Source organism: Balaenoptera ricei, chromosome 1, assembly GCF_028023285.1.
Source record: "Balaenoptera ricei isolate mBalRic1 chromosome 1, mBalRic1.hap2, whole genome shotgun sequence".
Classification (NCBI taxonomy): domain Eukaryota; kingdom Metazoa; phylum Chordata; class Mammalia; order Artiodactyla; family Balaenopteridae; genus Balaenoptera; species Balaenoptera ricei.
Window position 1 is genome coordinate 193,080,239 of NC_082639.1, and position 22,503 is coordinate 193,102,741.

The 22,503-nt window shown below is 46.4% G+C and overlaps 1 protein-coding gene across 8 annotated transcripts in view; it reads left to right on the top strand.

The window, feature by feature from the left end:
- The window catches only part of PPP1R12B (protein phosphatase 1 regulatory subunit 12B), a 204,967-nt gene that overhangs the window by 88,330 nt on the left and 94,134 nt on the right, over positions 1–22,503 (top strand). For 7 of the 8 annotated variants that reach the window (XM_059943491.1, XM_059943495.1, XM_059943504.1 and 4 more), the window contains one exon: positions 21,806–21,896. In XM_059943491.1, the coding sequence (XP_059799474.1) occupies positions 21,806–21,896 (91 nt within the window). Of the gene's footprint in view, positions 1–603; positions 716–21,805; positions 21,897–22,503 lie in introns of those variants that run through there. The other variant, XR_009506602.1, reaches the window with a different exon arrangement.

Here is a 22,503-nt window from a genome sequence, read left to right on the forward strand (position 1 = left end):
AGAGTTTTTTGAACCGCTTTGCAGAGATGTGCTTCACACAGCGTGTAATTCACCAGTTCAACGCAGCCATCACCACAGTCAATTTTAGAGCATTTTCATCACCTTAAAAAGAAATCCCGTACCCTTTAGCTGTCACCACCCCGTCTGCCCATTCCCCAGAGGCCTAAGCAACCACTCATCTACTTTCTGTTTCTGTCAAGTTGCCTGCTCTGGAGATTTCATCTAAACGGAATCAGAATGTGGTCTTCTGTGACTGGCTCCTTGCCCTTAGCGGCATGTTTTCAAGAGTCATCTGCGTTGTAGCGTGCATCAGTACTTTATTCTTTTCATGGCCGGATACTGTTTCGTTACGTGGATACACTGCATTTTGTTTGCCATTCATAGGTTGGGGACATTTGGATTGTTTCCACCTTTCAGCTATTTGAAGAATGTTGTTATAAACATTCATGTGCAAGTTTTTATATGAACATATGTTTTCATTTCTCTTGGGTGTGTACCTAGGAGTAGAATTTCTGGGTCATCTGTCAGTAGAAGATTTTAGACAAAAAAAAGTTGATGTGACTTACATTTTTAAAAATTCTGCCTTTTAAACTCTGGTTGCAGTATTGCATACGAAGTGGACAGGGGAAGAATGGACAGGAATGGATGTGAGATGACCAGTTAGGAGACCACTGCAGAGGAGCGAGCGTGAAGAAGAGCAGTAGCTGGCACTGAGGTAGTCGTTGGAAGAGATGGAAAAGAGTGAATGTGCTCAACGTTTATTTACGGGGTGCTTCCAGCAGCATGGCAAGCAGGCCCACAAGGGCCCTGTTCCTATTACAAACAGACGAAAGGGTGGCTCAGTTCAGAAGAATGAAAGGGAACTCTCAGGTGACAAAAATGAAGAGACCCCAAAAGCCAGAATGGTCTGAGTGGCCGAGGGTGGTATGAGACCTAGAGTCTGGAGGCTCCGGTGTAGTGCCGTGTGTGGATGTAAGACACGTGGCTGTGGACCTGACTAGGCTTGGATCCATCACCAAGAACCTGTGTAGAGCTGGAATTTTCAAAGGGCTGCCCAGTTCTTTGCCCACGGTCCAAAGATGTGTCAAGAGTCCGGGCAGGTTTTTTTCTTAAGAATATATATAGGGACTTCCCTGGTGGCACGGTGGTTAAGAATCCGCCTGCCATTGCGGGGGACACGGGTTTGAGCCCTGGTCCAGGAAGATCCCACATGCCGCGGAGCAGCTGAGCCGGTGTACCACAACTACTGAGCCTGCGCTCTAGAGCCTGAGAGCCACAGCTACTGAACCTGCACGCCACAGCTAGTGAAGCCCATGTGCCTAGAGCCCGTGCTCTGCAACAAGAGAAGCCACCGCAATGAGAAGCCTGCGCGCCGCAACGAAGAGTAGCCCCCGCTCGCCGCAACTAGAGAAAGCCCGCACGCAGCAACAAAGACCGAATGCAACCCCAAAATCAATCAATCCACTTCTTACCTAAAAAAAAAAAAGACTGTATATATTTTTTAAAGAATATGTTTATATATTCTTTCTGAGATTCTTCTCCATTATAGGTTATTACAAGATATTGAATATAGTTTCCTGTGTTATACAGTAGTCTTTGTAGTCAGAAAAATCTTTTATGGGATATTTTTACTACCCATATAGTTTGGAAAGCCCAAGCCAAGAATTTAACATAGGAAGTAGGTCTGTACTCTTAAAATTTGGGGGCCATCATGGCACAAACAAATTCAAAACTACCTTGAAGATAAACACATCTTCAACCTGGGGTCCAAGGGATTTCTGTGCAACAGTCCCCACCAGAGACAAACTCACACAGGACACTGGGAACACTGGAGAGGGAGAGGCACCGTGAGGGAGAGCTCCCGGGGCAGCGTCTAGATGCTCAGGATGCAGATGAGCGGCAGACAGAAACCTCAGACCGTGACTTCAGTCGGCGGTGTTGACAAAAATTAGTCAGTTGATCTAAGAAGTGGAGAATTTTATTTGAGCCGGATTTGCGGATTATAACCTGGAAGAACGTCTCAGCAAGCTCCAAGAACTGTTCCGCCCGTTAGAGGTCACGGCACAGTAGCATAAGTTTTTGAGACACAAGGCCGTACGCGAAATGACGTCTTATTGACGGGTCACACGAGCCACGTCTGAGCATCATCGTGGCCCCATCAAGAAGGAAGGTTATCTTTAAGGCGCTGCTTGTTGGTGCTGGGAGAACGCTGCTCTTCGTGGCTGAGCAGGTGTTCCTGCCGATGGAGGTTTGGTCGACGTAAAATGCAGATACGCCCTGCACAGTAAGGGGGAGAGCGGGGGCCAGAGGGCAGAGCAGATGTGTTTATGTCTGAATTGTTCTGGTCTTGCCATAAAATATGAACTTTATTTCACAGTAACAATAATTAGAAGTGACCAGCTGTACTAAAGATAGAGCAAGCAATCTAGAGGAGCAGTGAGGTAAGTGCATCAGGAGTCGCTGTTGAGACAGAAGGTGTTGCACATGCACTGTTGTATCCGGTAGAGAGCTGCTACGGGAACTTGCGTGTGTAAGGCGTCTAACAGCCGTCTAGTGAGAGGCTGCCGTGTGCCCAGCGCGGGGGCGTTAAGGATCCAAGGTCAGGGAAAAGCTAGCCCGTGTCCGTGTGGAAGGCAGCTCGGAAGCTGCAGTACAGTGTCTGATGTGGGAACAGAGGGGGTCTGGAGTAGAGGGGCAGGGAAGGGGCCGCAGAGGAGGTGCCTGGGCTTGAGTTTTGAGAGGCTGGTCATAACAGGAGGGTGGTATTTTAGAGGGACATGAGAAATTCGGGGAACAAGTTCACTGTGCCTGGCACTGGGAGGAGGGCAAGGCCAGTGCAGCGTTTCCGCAGGTGTCTTGTGTGAAGTAGGTTTAGATGCAGAAAAAAAGTGTTCTGTGGCCCAGCGAATTTGTGAAACGACGGCTTAAACACAGGTAAATGGTTGCTCCGAAACCTGGTGATCGCTCCTCTCCAGGGCGTGGGGCTGGTTAGAATTTGCAGCAGTTGCCAGATTTCTGTGTCCGTCGAATAGTTTTGTTTTTTCACAGAAACCTAACTGGTACTCCATTGGGAATACTTTGGAAATTGTGGCGCTAGAGAGAGGCGGGCAGGAACCACATGGTGTAGTTTCTGTCTGTGCTGTGCTGAGAAACTTGAACTTCCGCTCTCAGAGCTGTGGACTGGAGTGCTTTCAGCCGGAGAATGGCTTGATCAAATAAAACGTCATTTAAGCCTTTACAGAATTAAAGCCGTTCAGTTTCTCCTTCAGACAAACACACGCTGAAAAAAAAGCACATGTTTTGAAAACAACTAAATGTTCCTTCTGAAAGAGCATGCTGGGTACTAATTCTTCTCTTGAAGCTGCAGCTTTCTCTGTAATCAGCTCCTTGTGGAAGCATTTTGGCTCTTGCTGGGAAATGGAGGCCTGGAGCCTGTGTTGACAGGTCCCGTTGGAAACAATTAGCATCGGGCAAATGGGTCTTCAAACTGGCCATAGCAAGACCTGCCCAGCGGAAAAGTCATCTCAGAAAGAATCTCTGTTTGCAGGGTAACTAGAGCTCGTGCATTGGGGTGTGGGTCTTCCCATGGAACCGGCACACCTGACTTTCCCTTTCTGAGCCGGTTTTGTTCGAAGAGGGGGGAAGTGGGCACGTGCAGCGCTGGCCAGGGAGCGGGCGCCACTCTCCCCGGGTGGGGGGTGGCCCTTCGCTCAGCCTGTGAACTACAGATATGATTACAGATTCATCAGTAGACAGGGCTGGATGCAAGTGGTCATTATGATACCAAATCGTGATCAACACGGAGAGGTTAACACTAGATTTTTCTGAGGGATGATGGGTAATTGTTATTTTATTTTTATTTTTTCCTGTATTTTCCAAAGTTCCAGAGTGATGAAGAATTACCATTGTAATGGAGGTGGGGGGCAGGTGAGCTTGAAAAAAAATTAATTCTGTGGACAACAGTCTCTGTTATGATGTAAGTCTGTGAAGATGGCCACAGTCATTGAAGAGTAGACACAGTAGTCAAGCGAGTCAAGGTAATTTATGCAGGATTCTAGATAATTTGTGATTTTGTTACATAAGCTCAGGGCAGGACCTCTGAAAGTTTATTACTTTTGAGAAGGGCACAGTCTTGGATTTACAAAGTTCCTTTTTTAAATTTTCTTTCTTTTTCTTTGTTTTTTTTTTTTCTGAAAAGCTCCCCTGTGACCAGTGTGTTCCTTTTACCTGATGGAAAGGAAGAGGAGTTATGCCCCTGTTTTGCAGATGGAAATGCTGAGGCCCTAAGAGCATGGAGTGATTTGCCTGATATCACACCTTGAGTCAGGCACAGTGGAGACCATAACTCAAGCCTCTTTTTCCTCCCCATTGAACTCACTAACCATTTCTTCCTTTGGATTAACAAAAAGTTTTGGTCCAGGGGCCAGTCCATCTCCATCAGTGGCCTCGAACGTGGCAGTCTCTGCCTTCATGGCACTCTGATCACTGCATCCCATTTTGGGGTTGCTCCTGAGGACGGTAGAAACCACCAGCGTCCTCCGATTGGGCAGGGGTTGACCGGGCTGGCGGACGGCAGGGTGGAGAGGGCACACGGCACGCAACTGGCAGAAGGCGGCAGGGTGTCAGGGCAGGCAGCAGCTGTCGCAGGGCGTGGCAGCTGCCTGCATTCCCAAAGCCCCAGGTTTTCCTCAGCAACAGCGTCAACAGTGTCAACAACTCCCGGGGCTAATGTTGGAGTCTGCGGGCTCCCGCCTTTGATCCTCTCGCCCCAGCCCTGAATTTTACACCTTCTGTTTTATTGGTGCCCTTCCTTTTCTTGTAGAAATGGCCAAAACAGTTTTTCTCTACAAGAAGCTAAAGTTATTTGTCTTTCCCAGATAGCTCACATGCGACTTGCTTTGTTTGGTCTGTTCACGGCCGAGTCATATATACCGCACGTGCTGACCTTCTTGAATCCTTTGGGGTCTTTATAAGCTGGGTAGTTATTCCACTAAGTGAAGCTGTCAGCAGATTAATTTGGCATCGTCTTTGGAATGTCAGAAATTTAAAACAAGTAATTAAACACTGAGTCATGGTTTTTAAAAGTTGTTTGACTCATCTCCCTGTCTCCAAGCTAAAGTCAGGCAGTTGTCAATTCAAGGAGGTGTTCTAGAGAAGAGGTTCTCAAGCTCCTCCAGCCTCTCTCAGTTCTTGTTCTGGAATGAGTATTTTCTTTCCCTGAGAGCCCGCAGCAGTGCTGAGCTTACCAGGCTTTTCTCTGCTGGTATAAGCAGTTCTCTCTCTTCCTAACTAGGAACAGGAGGAGAGTGAAATGTTTGCAGCGGTCGGTACATTCTCTTAAGTATTGCCGTGCTGGAGGTTTCTGGGTTGCTTGTATGATTAGTTATTATGTTAGCCCATTAGCTGTTAAAGATTACGCTTGCTTGACTCCTTTCTTGCCATAGTTAGGAGGTCAGTTTCTGCTGTTTTGTCGCTGAGCACACGCCATGTCGTGCAGCGTTGGGTGCTGTTGATTCTGGGGGCCGCTTTTTTCATGTCTCACAAGCTCCGCCATCAGGACATGTCATCACTGCCAGTTGTCATCCCCACACGTGTGTGCATTTGGTCATCGGTGCTCACGTTACTTCTACTGGGTTATGTGCACTGCTGGTACTAAATGTGTCTAAATAAGTCTGAAAGAGCCCTTTCAATAACTATTAAAGTAAGTAATTTTTAAATGGTGATAAAAGAGCATGTGTGATTGACACCTGATTGGCACCGCTTCCCTTTCTCGGTGGTAAAGTGCTGGTGCGTCCTGCAGTTGATGACGGGCCAGATCTGATGGCACTAGTTAGCCAGTGGGAAAGATGCTGTTGGTCTGTATTTAAAAACACCAAGTGGGAAGTGACTATAATGCATGTGGGGTTTCTTTTTGGGGTGATCAAAATGTTTTTAAATTGATTATGGTGATAATTGCGTAACTATGGTACACTTAAATGGGGATGTGAATTATATCTCAGTAAAGCTGTTTAAAAATAACACTCGGACCATTTCGCCCCACTCGGCAGTTCTGGGAAAGAAGACCTGGTTGGTGCCTGCTGAGACTTACTACAGTAAGATGCAAGGGCCTGGAATTTTCAAGTCTTATTATCTTTTTTCTGTATTTCTGTTCCTAAACACAGCTGCTGAGACATGAACCCTCTTCATTTCCAGAGACAGTGGCGTTTGTCACACAGTTCCTCAGCACACCACCTAACATTTCAGGAGTGGCGGCTTAAAAATGTCCCCCCCCCACAGGACACACGCATTCCAGAGGCGGCCAGGAAGCCGGCTGCCTGAAGCTGCAGAGCCTCTGGCGGCTCTGCCCCAGCTCCCAGCCACTTCAGAGTACAGCCAGCAGTCACCCGACACCTGCTGCACAAAGCTCTTATCAGCCGTGTGTTTACAGTTAATCTCCTTCTGATAAAGTGGTTCTTTTTTCAGAGCTGTGAGTGTTGGTGACATGTGGGAGGGACCAAAATTTTGTGCCCTCACTCAAGCCCCCCCCATACCAGGTGATTTTCCCATGTTGGAAGAAGATGGTCGCTTGTGACAACCTCACAAAACGAGCTCTAGTGTTTACTAAGGAAGGACAGCCGGAGGAGTGGGCACTTTTTCAACAAATTGGGCTTCTGGGAAAGCTGTTGCACAGGTGTGTGGCAGGTGTGTCTGAGGTGCTTGACCTCTCACCTGTGATGGTTTGATCTGGCAGTGGAGTCCTTGCCGTTCCCGGTTTTATGGAAATGGGAGGCGCAGGAGGTTGATCTTTGTGTTCTGGGTTTGCGGGCCGACTGGTGTGCCGAGCTGGGCACCCGTGAGCACTGGGCCTGGAGGGGCAGGAGCCGCAGGTGAGTGTCTGCTTGGCAGCTCTGATGGCCGAGAGCGTCCTTCTGCTCTCCGTCCGCGTCTCTTCCTGGTGGTTCTTTGGGAAGCTGGCTGGTTGCGCACACCATTTGGGCGCTATGGTTGGGGTGGGGGGATGGTAAGAATAAGATGCAGTGTTTGGAATAACCAGTTGGCAACTATTCTGGTTTTTCTTCCTATTCCTAATTGATTTAAACATGTGCGCTGACTTAAGGATCCCATCCAAGAGATTAGAGTGGCAGAGGACGGTTAAGAATTTCAGGAAGTAGAAACATGCATCTCTTTTTAAGAGGAAACTGGTATCAGTAATGTTATACTTAAGTTGGATAGTAGTACACAGGTGGTGGTTGTATTGTTTATATCCTTTATAGCTTAAATATTACATAGTATATATTTTAAGTAAATAAGACGGGAAAAATGTCAGATATTTAGGGCAATTACAGGGAGAAGCTGGTTTGGGTATGTGAAGGCATAGATCGCTCCTTGAGTTGGCCTTTGAACAGGAAATTATAAAATGAAGAGACTAACTCATTGAGGTCTGGGTAAAAGCACTTTGCTTACTACAAACTGTACAGTCAGATTGAATCTTTTCTATTTCATTTTTTTCATACTTTATTTTTTATTTTATTTATTATTATTTTTGGCTGCATTGGGTCTTCGTTGCTGCGCACGGGCTTTCTCTAGTTGCGGTGAGCGGGGGCTACTCCTCGTTATGGTGCGCGGGCTTCTCATTGCGGTGGCTTCTCGTTGCGGAGCACGGGCTCTAGGCGAGGGCTTCAGTAGTTGTGGAACGGGTGCTCAGTAGTTGTGGCTTATGGGCTCTAGAGCTCAGGCTCAGGAGTTGTGGCGCACGGGCTTAGTTGCTCCGCGGCATGTGGGATCTTCCCGGACCAGGGCTCGAACCCGTGTCCCCTGCATTGGCAGGCGGATTCTCAACCACTGCACCACCAGGGAAGTCCCAATCAGGTTGAATCTTAATGGTAATAAATGTTTTCCCATACGTGTAAGAAGTTTCCTCATTGATCTTGGTTGCTCAGAGGAGCAGATCGTAGACAGTTCAAAATGGGGCTGAGTCAGGCATTTAGGCGCCCCTGCGGCTGGCCGTCATCGCAGCCCCATGGGGAGACTGCTCGTTGGACCGTCTGCCCAGCCTGCCAGAACTGGACTGTTCTCTCCCTGCTCCTCCTCTCCTTCCTGTATTGTGTATCTTTGGCGATCGTGCTGCTTTGTGTTCCCTGAACGTGTTTGATGTCCGCGCTGACCCTTCTTTCTGGGACAGCCTTCTGTCACCTTCTCTGCTGAGCAGAGTTCTGTTCGTACCGTACGAGCCCCTGAGATTCACCCCCCTGCCGCCTTCCCGTTCCCCCAGCCCCAGGCTGAAGCCGGGGTTCTCTTGCCGGTGTTCTTCTGTGGCCCTGTCCTTAGGGCTGGTCCAGCTGACACCCCTGCATCGGGAGCTCCGGGAGGTGCTCTTTCTGCTGGGTTTTCTTCATACCGCAGAGCCCACTACTCAGCAAGGAGTCGGGTAAATGGGTGGGGATGAACAAGCCGCTGTGTAGTGATCCTGGTGTCCAGAGGGGGGCAGCAGAGGCACGCCTGTTGATCCACTTCGCAGAAGGCTGGCTCCTCAAGGCCCCGTCCTGTGTTTGGCTCGGGGTGCGGGTAAGCACGCCAACCCCATTCCACTTCAGGTGTTCTAGTGTAGGCAGAGAAGGTGTGTCCCCGCAGGTGGCGTTCCTTCACGTGAGAGCAGCAGGCGCAGGCGGCAGCCCCCCGGGCTGCCAGGCAAGAGCCCTGGTTTGCTCTCCAGCTGAGAGTGCACAGCTTGTGCGTCGAGGTTGCCTTTTAGCTTCTGAATCGCTCCGTGTGGAGTTAGGAGGTGGCTGTCCTGCTGCTCGCGCGTTCAGTGCTGTGCGAGGACTGCAGGTGCGACACGAGAGAGGCCTGCCTGCCTTGTGCCCTCGAGACTGAGGGCGCCGGGTACGCGCCTCGGAAACCACGAGGCCGCGTGGGGGGTGGACCCTCGAGGGCAGACTGTGTAGGTGGCGTACTGCGCGCTCGGAGGAGGAGGCGGGCCCTGTGAGACGGGAGGCCGTGGCGGCATCTCAGGTGGCCTCAGACATGCGAAAGGTGTAGACGGGGTTAGAGAATTAGCGTTCTGAATGCTTACCGTACGCCAGTACTCCCTAGATGCATTTAATCCTCATAGCTTTGTGAGACGAATAATACTATTTTCTTTAATACATATAAGAAAATTAAGGCTCAGATGACGGGCCCTGCCCACAGTCACAGAGCCAGTAAGTGGCAAAGCCAGGATTCAAAACCGGGTCTTTGGGACTTCACAGCCCACGTGCTCTGACCCCACCGGTCCGTGTCCGAGAAGCCGGTCTCCCCTGGGCCGTGCGATACCGTCAGCTGGCACTGTGGGCACAGGGGTTAGGCTCTCTTGATGTTTTGTTTTTTGAAGGAAGTGAGTATCTGTCTTGGGAGAAACCACTTCTGAAAGCAAAGTAAATTGAAAGCTTTCCGTCCTCTCTGGAATCCGAATGGGGAATCCGGGCTTTTGGAAACCAACTGAGGCATCGTCTTGGCGGCCATCAGGCTGGTCCAGCATTCTGTGCTGGGCGTAGGGAGTTTCCCTTGGGGAGGATCCCAGAGCCGGGGCGCACAGTGCTTCCCAGAAGGAGCACCAAGAGCTCACTGGTGACGGGGACGGAGGCGCACCTGCCCTCGTGCCTGTCCTCCCACCTTCTCATAGAGCCCCTCCTTTCCGGGCCTCCGCCTCACCCCACTCTCCCTGTCGCTCTCGAGGGAGGGCTCTGACCCCACTCTGTCCCCCACCTCCTGCTCCCTCTCCAGCCTGCCGAATCGGAGCCCTGCCCCCTCGCCCGTCCGGCGCCTCCACCGCAGACTCTCCGTGCGCTTGGTCATGGGCCACTGCCTTCTGGAACCTGTGTCTTCCACGGCCTCTGGTTCCAGTCTTCCCTGCCCCTCTGTCCTTCCCCGCCGCCCCTGCTCTGTGCTCTTCCAGCCCTTCCGCCTCGGCAGGCACCTGGGGCTTCCTGGGCTTCCTCCTCTTCTCCTCCCAGGACCCTCCTGAGCTGCTCTGCCGCCTCCTGCATCACTCGGGTTTCTGTTTCCCGCCTGGATCTCCCTGCGGAGCTTCCTGACACCATGTGTACAGCGGCGCCTGACTTCTGGCGGCCACCCAGAACTCTAGCTGTATCTGGCCGTTCTTTTCCTTTCCCGCATATTTCTTCATCTGTTTAAAGTATTGCTGCAGGTATGCATTTCCTTTAGCTCCCAGGTCCTCTTCAGGACAAGGGTATAAACAAATAAACCAAACCACTCCCTTCCCTCTGACCCTAAAAGGCAAGAAAGAGCCTTTCTTGTTAGTTAATGGCTAAGCTGACACTAGAACCCAGGAACACCGTTCCTAGTTAGAAACGGCAAGGAAAACCTGCACTAACGCCTGGCCGCCGTGGGGGCTGCGTCCTCTGCAGGAGAATTTGGTCTCTCTTGTCACCTGTCCCTTCCGGCTTGTCCGGGATGGCTGTACTGCATGTGAATGGCAACCTCTGGAGATACGAAAGCATCCTTTTCCAAGATGGAGTGTTGCTGATGGCAGACTTTTGGAAAATATCAGGGGACACTAAGAGAAGCCTAACATAAGACAGTACCCCCCTCCTGATGTTGCTAGATTTGGAAAAATGAATGTCTTGCTGCACGAATCCACACAGCTGGGGTGCCGTGGCACTAGGTGAAGAGCCCGTTTTCGTGTGGTGCTGGGGCCGGGCGGCCGGTCCTGCTCCCTTTAGGTCTCACCTGCCAGCGCTGTGACCCTGGGTGGGCGCTTCAGTGTTTCCTTGGGCCTCGGTCAGCTCTTCCGTAAAACAGGAATGATTTTATCCTCTCTACCTGAAGTCTTGAAGTTAGATCATGTGGCTCCTCGAACTCATAACATCTTTAGCCACAGGTCCGTGCTCTGTTCTTCTCTGGCTCATCCCCTGCCCCGTAGCTGTCCCTGCGTGCTTCCAGGTTGATCTTTAGGAAGTTCCTTCTCACCTCTCTGAAATGTACCTGTGCCTGTGCAACCTCATTCACAGGATGTAGTCCGAGGAATGACAGGCCCTGGTAGAGGACCAGTAGGCATTCTGTAATTAATGACCGCAGCATCCCGAGTGCTGTAAAGACATACACTCAACTTGGTTTCTGCCCCGTTTGAAGTTAACCGTTAAGTACCATTCTGTCTTCACAGATTTTAAATGTAGGACTCCCTAAAGCTATTCCAAACACCAGTTTCCTGTTAGTGGGCTCTGGATGAGAGATTATTCTCTCATCATTCTGGGGAAAACAGCTTTGTACTCTCCCTGGAAATCTTCTTGGTTATTTTCCTTTCGTTCTTCTACTTAAAGTAGCTTTATTTTACTTAGCCCTTCAAACCTGCATGGAGAATATTTTCATGGGCATTAAGACCGCTTCCCAATGAATTATCCATTTCTGGGAAAAATAATTAAGGGGAGCTCTTTATTAGACCAGGTGGGATGGATATTCTAGCACCTTTCTTTCTTTGCCAAATCGCCCCGCGGAGCTATTAACGTGAGGATGGAAACAGTGCAGCAGGAGCGGTGGTGATGCGAGAGCAACAGCCAGGCCGTCCGGTCCTCACAGCAGCCCTGCTGATTTCTGCTCATACCTGTTGCAGCTGCTGATACCTTTGCTGCGTAAGAAACTTGGGTTCAGAGTGCGTAAACGTTTTATCCGAGATCGCCTAGCAAGGAAGTTGAGGAGCCAGGGTTCAAACCCAGGCGGTCTGATTCCCATGTCAGGGTACTTTATCACCACACTGTACTTGTCAGAAGATAGTCTAGGTCTTTTATTATTATGATGATGGTTTTCTTGATGTTCAGTGATGATTTGCTCTAGGCATTTTGCACAGCTTCTTAAGATAAAATTAGCCGTTGTGTAGTATGTAAAGGAGCACTGTAAACTTGAGAGGCAGAGAACAAATTATTTTTGTGTAGTCATGCTTAAATTCTCTGCTAAGTGTTTGAATTCCACTGATCATGTAACCTCAGAGTCATAGCAAATACAAAGAAAAATGCTTCCTGCCCTCTAGGAAACAGGAGTAGGAAACAGAGTAGACAGAAACAGCGTAGACAGGCGTGGTAATTAGAAGACTTCAGCATCGAATCCCTTCCTCTGTCACTGCATTGCGGATGTTAGCCTAGTTTTATCTGGAGGCCAGAGCAGGGATGGCTGTGAAGCCACGGCTGCCACTGTGCTTCCGTCGCAGGACCTTGTGGGCCGAGACCATCGTCTTTTCAGGGCGGTGAAGGGCCACGTGATGCACAGGTTCACGAGGCCCAGATGGTGTGCTGGCTGTGGGTGTGGTCTGGCACGGGCGTTGCCAAGTTTTGTGTGTAAACGGCCAGATAACATACATTTTAGGTTTTGCAGGCCATTTTGTCTCCATTGCAAATATTAAACTCTGCTGCTGTCGTTGGTAAAACTTGATTTACAGGATGTGGCAGCCAGGTTTGGCTCCAGGACTACAGTTTGCTCCCCTGTCTGGGTTTAGAAGGTACAAGGGCTCAGGCTCTACTGAAGACGCAGTGTGTCCCCCAGGAAACCGTATGTTAAGGTGCATCACTTCTGTGAATTTGGAATCCATACCTGGGTAAACGAAAGTGAATGAAAATGTTCCTTCCCTCCTCAAAAACCTTTAAAACTCAAGTACTGGGGTTTTCTGGGTTTGGTTTTTATAGATTTTTTTTCTTACAACTTAGTAAAAGTTTCATATATTGACACAGGTTACAAAGTAATATACATAATATTCATTAAAAATGGACTATAATATACTATATATAGGTATAGAATAGACATACATAGATAAAAATCTAGGCATACGTGTAGTAGAATAAAAATGGGCTTATCTTCACGTGGTAGAATTCAGTTTATTTTTATTTTCACATGTTGATCTGTTTTCTAATTTTTTTCCGGAAAAAGCATGTATGATTTCAAATATTTAAGACTCCAAGTGAGGCAAAAGGCCCTCGATTTCACCCCCAGACCTGTTTTTGCCAGCTCCATCTCTCTCATTCCGTACAACTCGCCGGAGCAGGCAGTGCGATTGGCCAGGCAGAAGCTCGCGCCCTCACTGTGGCGTCTGTCTAGGGCGCAGAGAAGAGACGGCAGTCAGGAAGCGGTGCAGTGGGTGCTGCGTGTTTGCAGGCGGAGGTGGTGCGTGAGGACGCTGGCTGGTGAGCCGGGCAGCATTGCCTGAGCGGTTCGTCCTCGGTGTGCTCACCGACTCCAGGGCTGGTCCGCAGCTTTGCAAGTCTGGGGACTCAGGTTTTTCCACTTCACCCAGAGAAGAGGAGTCTATTAAGGAAAGAGGCACACATACCGAACTCACAGTGGATTGAGACATGTATGGCAATTCCAGTTTACTAATCCACGTGGAGGAAAAAAATCTCTTAACATATAGCCTGGTTGAGAACTTCTGTTTCAGGCTATGGCATATCTTGTAATAGACAAACCCTCCTACTGAGAATAACCAGAAAAGCTGGATAAACATAAGAAAAAAAAGTCTTTGACGGCACTGGAGAGATGGTAAGGAAGTGAGGACTTGAGGGACCCAGATCCCAGAGAGAAGGAAAGCATAGGAGGCGAGCCCAGCACCCGGCTGTGCTTGTCCCCCAAGGTGCTGACTGACCAGTGAGGCAGTGGCTACAAGGCTGAGAAGCTGGGTGAGGTTTCCAGCCGTCTCCCAGTGCTTAGGGAACGGAAATTAGAGTTCAGAAACAGGGGCCCCAGTGGACACCCCAGACTTCCCCTGCGACCATCGAAGGGCTGCCTTCTAGCAGGAGGGGCTTGCCAGACATGGCCAGCTCTGTAAAGACTGAAGCCCAGCTTCCAGGCGGCTCAGTCTCAAAGTGGGTGAAGGGGGTTTGCTTACCCCATGGTTTTCACAGTGTGGTCTCCACATCAGCAGCGTCACCTGAGAACTAATCAGAAATGCAGATTCCCAGACCCCCTCCACACCTGCTAAATCAGGGCTTCTGAGGGGAGAGCCTCATGAGATTTGTATTTCACAAGCCTTCCAAGCGATTCTGATGCAATGAAAGTTTGAGAACCAGTTTCTTAGCCTAACTAAGCCAGAGAAAAGAATATCCTCTCTGGAGGATGACAACATCTTCCAGAGCTGCAAGTTATTACTACATTGTTTCATTAAAAATTCTGGCATTAATTCAAAAATTACCAGACATACTGCGTAATAAGACTGATTTACAAAAGACTAAGAGAAAATACAGACACTAGGAACAGACCCAGATATTGATTGTTATCAGATGTGGACTTTAAAATAATCATAGTAAATTACAGTTAATATGTTCAAGAAAATAGAAGACAAGATAGAGAATTTCAATAGAGAACTGCCCTCTCTTTGGAAAGATGGAAATGCTAGAACTGAAAAATAAAATAACAAATTAAGAAATTCAGTTGTAGTAAAGCAGCTGAAGAGAGGATTTGTGAACTAATTAGATTGGACAGTGGAAAACACCCAGAATGAAACCCAGAGAGAGAGGAGAATAGAAAATACAGGAAAAGTGTAGTAAATAATAGGAGGGTGGCCAGCGAGTTGTAATAGAAGTGTACCTGTAGTTGGAGAAGGAGAGGTGAGGGCTGGCTGCTTCTCCTGGGCACCACTTCTTCCTGAAAAGTGGCCGCTCAGACCGGTTATTCAGAGGTAGGCATGTGGCTGACATTCTCCTGAAAATGAACCAAGCGAACCTGTCATTCTGAGTGCTGGTTGCCAATTGTAACATTTAAAGCAGAAATTAGAACTTTGGAAAACTTGTACCTGTCACTGTGGGTGATACTGTTGACTGCTTCCCAATGTGGAAAGACTGTTCTGAGACCAAAGATAATATTAGAGAATGTGGGTTTTTTTTTTAACTTTTATTATTTTTTATTGATATAATTGAAATAAAACAATCTTTTTTGGTATACAACATAATGATTTGATAAGCATATTACAAAATGATCACCACAATAAATTTAGTTAACATCCAGCACCACACATATTTTCCTTGCGATGAGCACTTTTAAGATCTGCTTTCTTAGCAGCTTTCGAATACATTAGTGTTGTTAACTGTAGTCACCTTGTTGTGCATACATTCCCAGGACTTATTTATCTTATAACTGGAAGTTTGTACCTTTTGACCACCTCCACCCACTTCGCCCACCCCCCCACCTCTGGCAACCACCAGTCTGTTCTCTGTACCTATGAATTCAGTTTTTTAGATTCCACATACAAATGAGATCGTACAGTATTTGTCTTTCTCTGTTTCTCTTAGCATAATGCCCTCAAGACCCATCCATGTTGTTGCAAATGGCAAGATTTCCTCTTTTTTTTTTTAAAAAAAAAATGCCTGGCTTTTTATTTATTTATTTATTTATTTATTTTTGGCTGTGTTGGGTCTTCGTTTCTGCGCGAGGGCTTTCTCCAGTTGCAGCAAGCGGGGGCCACTGTTCACCGCAGTGCGCGGGCCTCTCACTGTCGTGGCCTCTCTTGTTGCGGAGCACAGGCTCCAGATGCGCAGGCTCAGTAGTTGTGGCTCACGGGCCCAGTTGCTCCGTGGCATGTGGGATCTTCCCAGACCAGGGCTCGAACCCATGTCCCCTGCATTAGCAGGCAGATTCTCAACCACTGCGCCACCAGGGAAACCCAAGATTTCCTCTTTTTTATGACTGAATAATATTCCATTAGGTATGTACATGTGCGCACGCGCGCGGGTGTGTGTGTGTGTATACACACACATACATACGCCACATTTTTTTTTTTAAAGAGTTGCACTCAGTGCTACAACTTCATTTTTTTTTTTAAAATTTATTTATTTTATTTATTTTTATTTTTGGCTGTGTTGGGTCTTCGTTTCTGTGCGAGGGCTTTCTCCAGTTGTGGCAAGCGGGGGCCACTCTTCATCACGGTGCGCGGGCCTCTCACCGCCACGGCCTCTCCTGTTGCAGAGCACAGGCTCCAGATGCACAGGCTCAGTAGTTGTGGCTCACAGGCCGAGTTGCTCCGCGGCATGTGGGATCTTCCCAGACCGGGGCACGAACCCGTGTCCGCTGCATTGGCAGGCGGATTCCCAACCACTGCGCCACCAGGGAAGCCCCTGCCACATTTTCTTTATCCATTCATCTGTCAGTAGACACTTAGGTTGTTTCCGTATCTTGGCAATTGTGAATAGTCCTGCTGTGAACATTGGGGTACAGATTTAGTACAGATCGAGACTGCGATTTGGTTTCCTTCAGATAAACACCCAGAAGTGGAACTGCTGGATCATATGGTAGTTCTATTTTTAATTTTTCGAGGAACCTCCATACTGTTTTCCAGAGTGGCTGCACCAATTTACATTCCCACCAGCAGTGCATGAGGGCTCCCTTTTCTCCACGCCCTCACCAGCACTTGTTATTTCTTATCTAATAGCCATTTAGACAGGTGTGAGGTGACATCTCACCGTGGTTCTGATTTGCATTTCCCTGATGATTGGTGATGTTGAGCATCTTTTCATGTGCCTGTTGTCCATCTGTATACCTTCTTTGGAAAAAGTCTGTTCAGATCCTCTGTCCATTTTTTAATCAGGTTGTTTGTTTTCTTTTGAGTTGTATGAGTTCTTTATCTAGTTTGGCTATTAACCCCTTATCAGATACATGACTTGCAAATATTTTCTCCCATTCAGTAGGTTGCCTTATTGTTTTGTTGCTGATTTTCTTTGCTGTGCAGAAGCAAAAAGTTTGATGAAGTCCCACTTGTTCATTTTTGTTTTTCGTGTCAAATCCAAAAAATCATTGCCAAGACTGATGTTAAGGAGCTTAAACCGTATGTTGAAGAATGTGATTTTTAAAATTACTATTGCATAATGAAATGTGTCACCATTTGGGAGATTTTACCAAAGACACGCCTGGGTAAGACATTCCATCCAAAGTACAAGATAGACCACTGGATTTCGGCATAACAGAATATGAAAATTCTGTTAACGTCATTTCAGATTCCACATTGCGACTAACCTTGAAGAAAGTACCACTTGTGTTTGACTGTAGGATCAAAGAAGACTGTCCACAATTATCTGAAAAAGCTATTCTAATACTCCTTGCTTTTCCAACTACATATCTGTGCAGGACTGGGTATTTTTTATATATTTTAACTAAAACAACATATTGCAGCATATCGAATACAAAAATGTATATGAGAATCGGGCTGTCTTCTATTAAGCCACCATTAAAGAAATTTACAAAAATGTAAAATAATGCCACTCTTACTAAATTTTTTTTTAGAAAATTTAGTTATTTTTCATAAAAGATAAGTTATTGATGTTAACATGTAATAGGGCTATCATTTTCAGATGAATTAATAAACACATGTTTAATTTCTCAACTTTACTGCCTAATAAGGTAAATATTAATAGATATACCCCACATAAACAAAAGCTGTTTGGGGATCCTCAATAATTTTTTAAAATATAAAAGGGTCCTCAGACCAAACAGTTTGAGAATCGTTGCTATAGGTACAAGTAGACCTAATTTTATTATGCTTCATATTATCGCTTCCAGATACTGCATTGTTCACAAATTGAAGGTTGGTGGCAGCCTGTGTCGAACAAGTCTCTCGGCGCCATTTTTCCAACAGCATCTGGTCACTTCATGTCTCTGTGTCACATTTGGTTATTCTCACAATATTTCAAACTTTTTCATTATTGTGATATCTGTGATCAGTGATATTTGATGTTACTATTGTAATTGTTTGGGGTGCCACACACCACACCCATATGAAACCACAAACTTAATCAACAAATGCTGTACTTTTACTGCTCTACCCAGCAGCGGTTCCCCAGTCCCTCTCCCTCTCCTTGGGCTTCCCTATTCCCTGAGACACAACAATACTGAAATTAGGCCAATTAATAACCCTACGAGGGTCTCTAAGTAGTCAAGTGAAAGGAAGAGTTGCACATCTCTCACTTTAAATCAAAAACTAGAAATTATTACCCTTAGTGAGGAAGGCACGTGGAAAGCCAAGATAGGCCTAAAGCTGGGCCTCTTGCACCAAAGAGTTAGCCAAGCTGGAAATGCAAAAGAAAAGTTCTTGAAGGAAATTAAAAGTGCTACTTCAGTGAACACACAAATGATAAGAAAGCGAAACAGCCTTATCGCTGATATGGAGAAAGTCTGAGTGGTCTGGATAGAAGATCAAACCAGAAACAACAAAGCCTCATCCAGAGCAAGGCCCTAACTCTCTTCAGTTCCATGAAGGCTGAAAGCGGTGGGGAAGCTGCAGAAGAAAAACTTGAAGCTTGGCAGAGGTTGATTCATGAGGTTTAAGGAAAGATGCATTCTCAATAACATAAAAGTGCAAGGTGAAGCAACAGGTGCTGATGTAGAAGCTGCAGCAAGTTACCCAGAAGATCCAGCTAAGATAATTCATGAAAGTGGCTGCACTAAACAACAGATTTTCAGTGTAGGTTAAACAGCCTTCTATTGGAAGAAGATGCCATCCAGGACTTCCATAGTTAGAGAGGGGACGTCAGTGCCTGGCTTCAAAGGACAGGCTGACTCTCCTGTTAGGGGCTAATGCAGCTGGTGACTTTCAGTTGAAGCCAATGCTCATTTACCGTTCCGAAAATCCTAGGGCCCTTAAGAATTATGCTACGTCTGCTCTGCCTGTGCTCTGTAAATGGAACAACAAAGCCTGGATGACAGCACACCTGTTTACCACATGGTTTACTGAATATTTTAAGCCCACTGTTGAGACCTACTGCTCGGAAGAAAAAAAGATTCAAAATATTACTGCTCGTTGACAGTGCACCTGGTGTCACCCAAGAGCTCTGATAGAGATGGACAATGAGACTCATGTTGTTTTCATGCCTGCAAACACAACATCCGTCCTGCAGCCTGTGGATCAAGGAGTAACTTTCAAGCCTTATTGTTTAAGAAATACATTTCGGGGACTTCACTAGTGGTGCAATGGATAAGAATCCGCCTGCCAATGCAGGCGACACGGGTTCGATCCCTGGTCCGGGAAGATCCCACATGCTGCGGCACAACTAAGCCTGTGTGCCACAACTACTGAGCCTGTGCTCTAGAGCCTGTGAGCCAAAACTACTGAGCCCTTTTGCCACAACTACTGAAGCCCATGCGCCTAGAGCCCGTGCTCTGCAACAAAGAGAAGCCACCGCAATGAGAAGCCTGTGCTCCGCAATGAAGAGTAGCCCCCGCTCACTGCAACTAGAGAAAAGCCCATGCGCAGCAACGAAGACCCAGTGCAGCCAAAAATAAATAAATAAATTTATGAAAAAAGAAAAAAAGAAATACATTTCATCACGCTATAGCTGCCGTAGATGGTGACTCCTCTGATGGATCTGGGCAAAGTCAATTGAAAACCCTCTGGAAAGGAATCACCATTCTAGATGCCATTAAGAACATTTGTGATTCATGGGAAGAGATCAGAATATCCACCATAACAGGAGTTTGGAAGAAGTAGATTCCAACCCTCATGGATGACTTCGAGGGGTTCAAGACTCCAGTGGAGGAGGTAACTGCAGATTTGGTGGAGAAAGCAAGAGAAATAGAATTAGAAATGGGGGCCTGAAGATGTGACTGAATTGCTGCAATCTCATGATACAACTTGAAGGATGAGGAGTTGCTTCTTATGGGTGACCAAAGAAAGTGGTTTCTTATTCATAGCAGCGCTAGTTACAGTAGCGAAGACGTAGAAGCAACCTAAATGTCCATCGACAGATGAATGGATAAAGAAGATGTGGTACAGATAGACAATGGAGTATCACTCAGCCATAAAAAAAAGAATGAAATAATGCCATTCGCAGCAACATGGATGGACCTAGAGATTATCATACTAGGTGAAGTAAGCTAGACAAAGACAAATACCATATGATATCACTTGTATGTGGAATCTTAAAAAAAATAAATAAATAAAAGATACAAATGAACTTATATACAAAACAGAAATAGACTCACAGACATAGAAAACAAACTTACGGTTACCGAAGGGGAAGGGTAGGAGTAAATTAGGAGTTTGGGATCAACATGTACATACTACTACACATAAAACCTAAACAATAAGGACTACTGTGTAGCACAGGGAACTCTACTCAATATTTGGTAATAACGTATAAGGGAAAAGAAGCTGAAAAAGAATAGATATATGTATATGTATAACTGAATCACTTTGCTATACACTTGAAACTAACACACGTAAATCAACTATACTCCAATTAAAAAAATAAAATTTAAAGAAAAAAAGAAAGTGGTTTTTTGCAATGGACTCTACTCCTGGTGAACATACTGTGAAGGTTATTAAGATGACAACAAAGGATTTAGAATATTACATAACTTAGTTGATAAAGCAGGGGCAGGATTTGAGGGGATTGACTCCAGTCTTGAAAGAAGTTCTACTGTGGGTAAAATGGTATCAGCCAGCATCGTAGGCAACAGAGAAATCGTTCGTGAAGGGAAGAGTCAGTCAATGAGGCAAACGTCACTGCTGTCTTCTTCCAAGACATCGCCACGGCCACCCCAGCCCTCAGCAACCACCATCCTGACCAGTGAGCCGCCAGCAACATCAAGGCAAGACCCTCCACCAGCAAAAAGATTACAGCTTGCTGAAGGCTCCGATAATGGCTAGCGTTTTTAACAATATTTTTAAATTAAAGTATGTACCTTGTTTTTTTAAGATATGCTGTTGCACACTTACTACAGTATAGCGTAAACATAATTTTTATATGTACTGGACAACCAAAAATTTCACATGACTGACTTTATTGCAAGACCCACTTTATTGTGGTGGTCTGGAACTGACCTTGCAGTATCTCTGAGATATGCTTGTATTACAGTGACAATTAAAATGTATTATTAGGATATTATGAACCATTTTGTGGTACTGAATATGAAAATATAGATAAGATTCCTTGAAAAACAAATATCACCAAAACAGAAAATCTGAATAGGCCTAATTCTATTAAAGAAATTGAAACCCTTATTTAAAACCTTCCCATAAAAAACACTCTAAACCCAGATGGGTCTGTTGGTGAACCCTTCCAATTATTTAAGGAGGAAATGACCCCAGTCTTACACAGATTCTCAAAGAAAATAGACAAGGAGAAAACACTTCCCAACTTTCATACTTTAATTTCAAGACTGGCTGGGTTATTATAAGGGAAAATTACAGGCCAGTTTCTTGCATGAACACAGATGGAGGAATCCTAAAGTAAATAATACTGAATCTATATAAAAAGTAAGTCTATATGAATGATGATACATCATGATGAAGTTGAGCTTATCCCAAGCATTTAGGGTGGTTTTATCATTCAAAAATTGTTCAGTGTAATTCTCCATATTAACAGAAGAAAGAAATGATAATCTCAGTATACAGGGAAGAAAAGCCTATGATGAAGTTCGCACACTAATGATTAAAAAACGAAACAAATAACAACAAGCCCCTCCTAGCCCACTCCCATGGGCGGGGAAGGAGTTGCCTTCACTTGAGGAGCAGCGTCTGCAGTGTCTTAGCCAGAAGCTGTCTCTCTGAAGGCAGGAGCGAAGCAGGGAAACGACTGTCATCGCTGCTAGCCAGAGTGTGAAATAAATAAATAAAATAAATAAATAAAAAGTCTAAGGATGGGAAAGAGGAAAGAAGATTCTCATTTTACAGTTACAGATGGTGTGATTCTGCACGAACACTAATACGTTTACAGATAATGTCTTGGCTTATGTAATGTTCACCCATAGGCTGTCGGGTTGAGTCGGCCTGACTTCATCTTACCTCACAGAAATCCCCTCGGTGTGCAGACGCACCTGCTGTCCCCCAGGGCCTTACCTCTGGTGTGACTCTTCTTCCCCGCAGGTCATATCTGACTCCTGTACGGGATGAGGAAGCAGAGTCGTTACGGAAAGCGCGCTCCAGACAAGCTCGGCAGACTCGAAGGTCTACCCAAGTGAGTGTGACCTCCGTGTTTAAGTCCTTTTTTGTCTATCTGCCTTTCCACTGGAAGTACAATTAAACAATGATAAAACGTGTGCCTTATTCCAGCCATTGTAGTGAACGCTTTCCTGTTAAATCTTACACTACATAGAATCAAATGAATTCATAGCTACATATACCCCCTCTCGCTTCTGTTCTTCAGGCGCAGGGCAGGTTTCTCTCCTTCCCTCCCTAAGACTAGTCATTCCACGTGTGCTTAAGGCCCACACCTTAATTCCTGCAGGAGGACAGTCTGGCACAATCTCAGAGTGTTAACCACAGAGTTACCATGGGACCCAGCCATGCTACTCCTGGGTGTGTACTCAAGAGAAATAAAGCAGGCTTCTACAGAAAAGCCCTACACAGATATTTATAACAACGTTATTCACAGGAGCCAGAAACCCAAATTCAGTGTCATCTCTGGCCAGAGTTAACTTGCTGTATAGACCAAAATTACGTGTGGAGTGTGCAGGTTCGCTGGAGGGCTGAGCCCTGGGCTCCCGGCGCATCAAGGTCAGCGTTCTGGGACTGGTGGCGCCCCAGCGAGTGTTGGGCAGTGGGCCCAAGTGGGGCCATTGCAC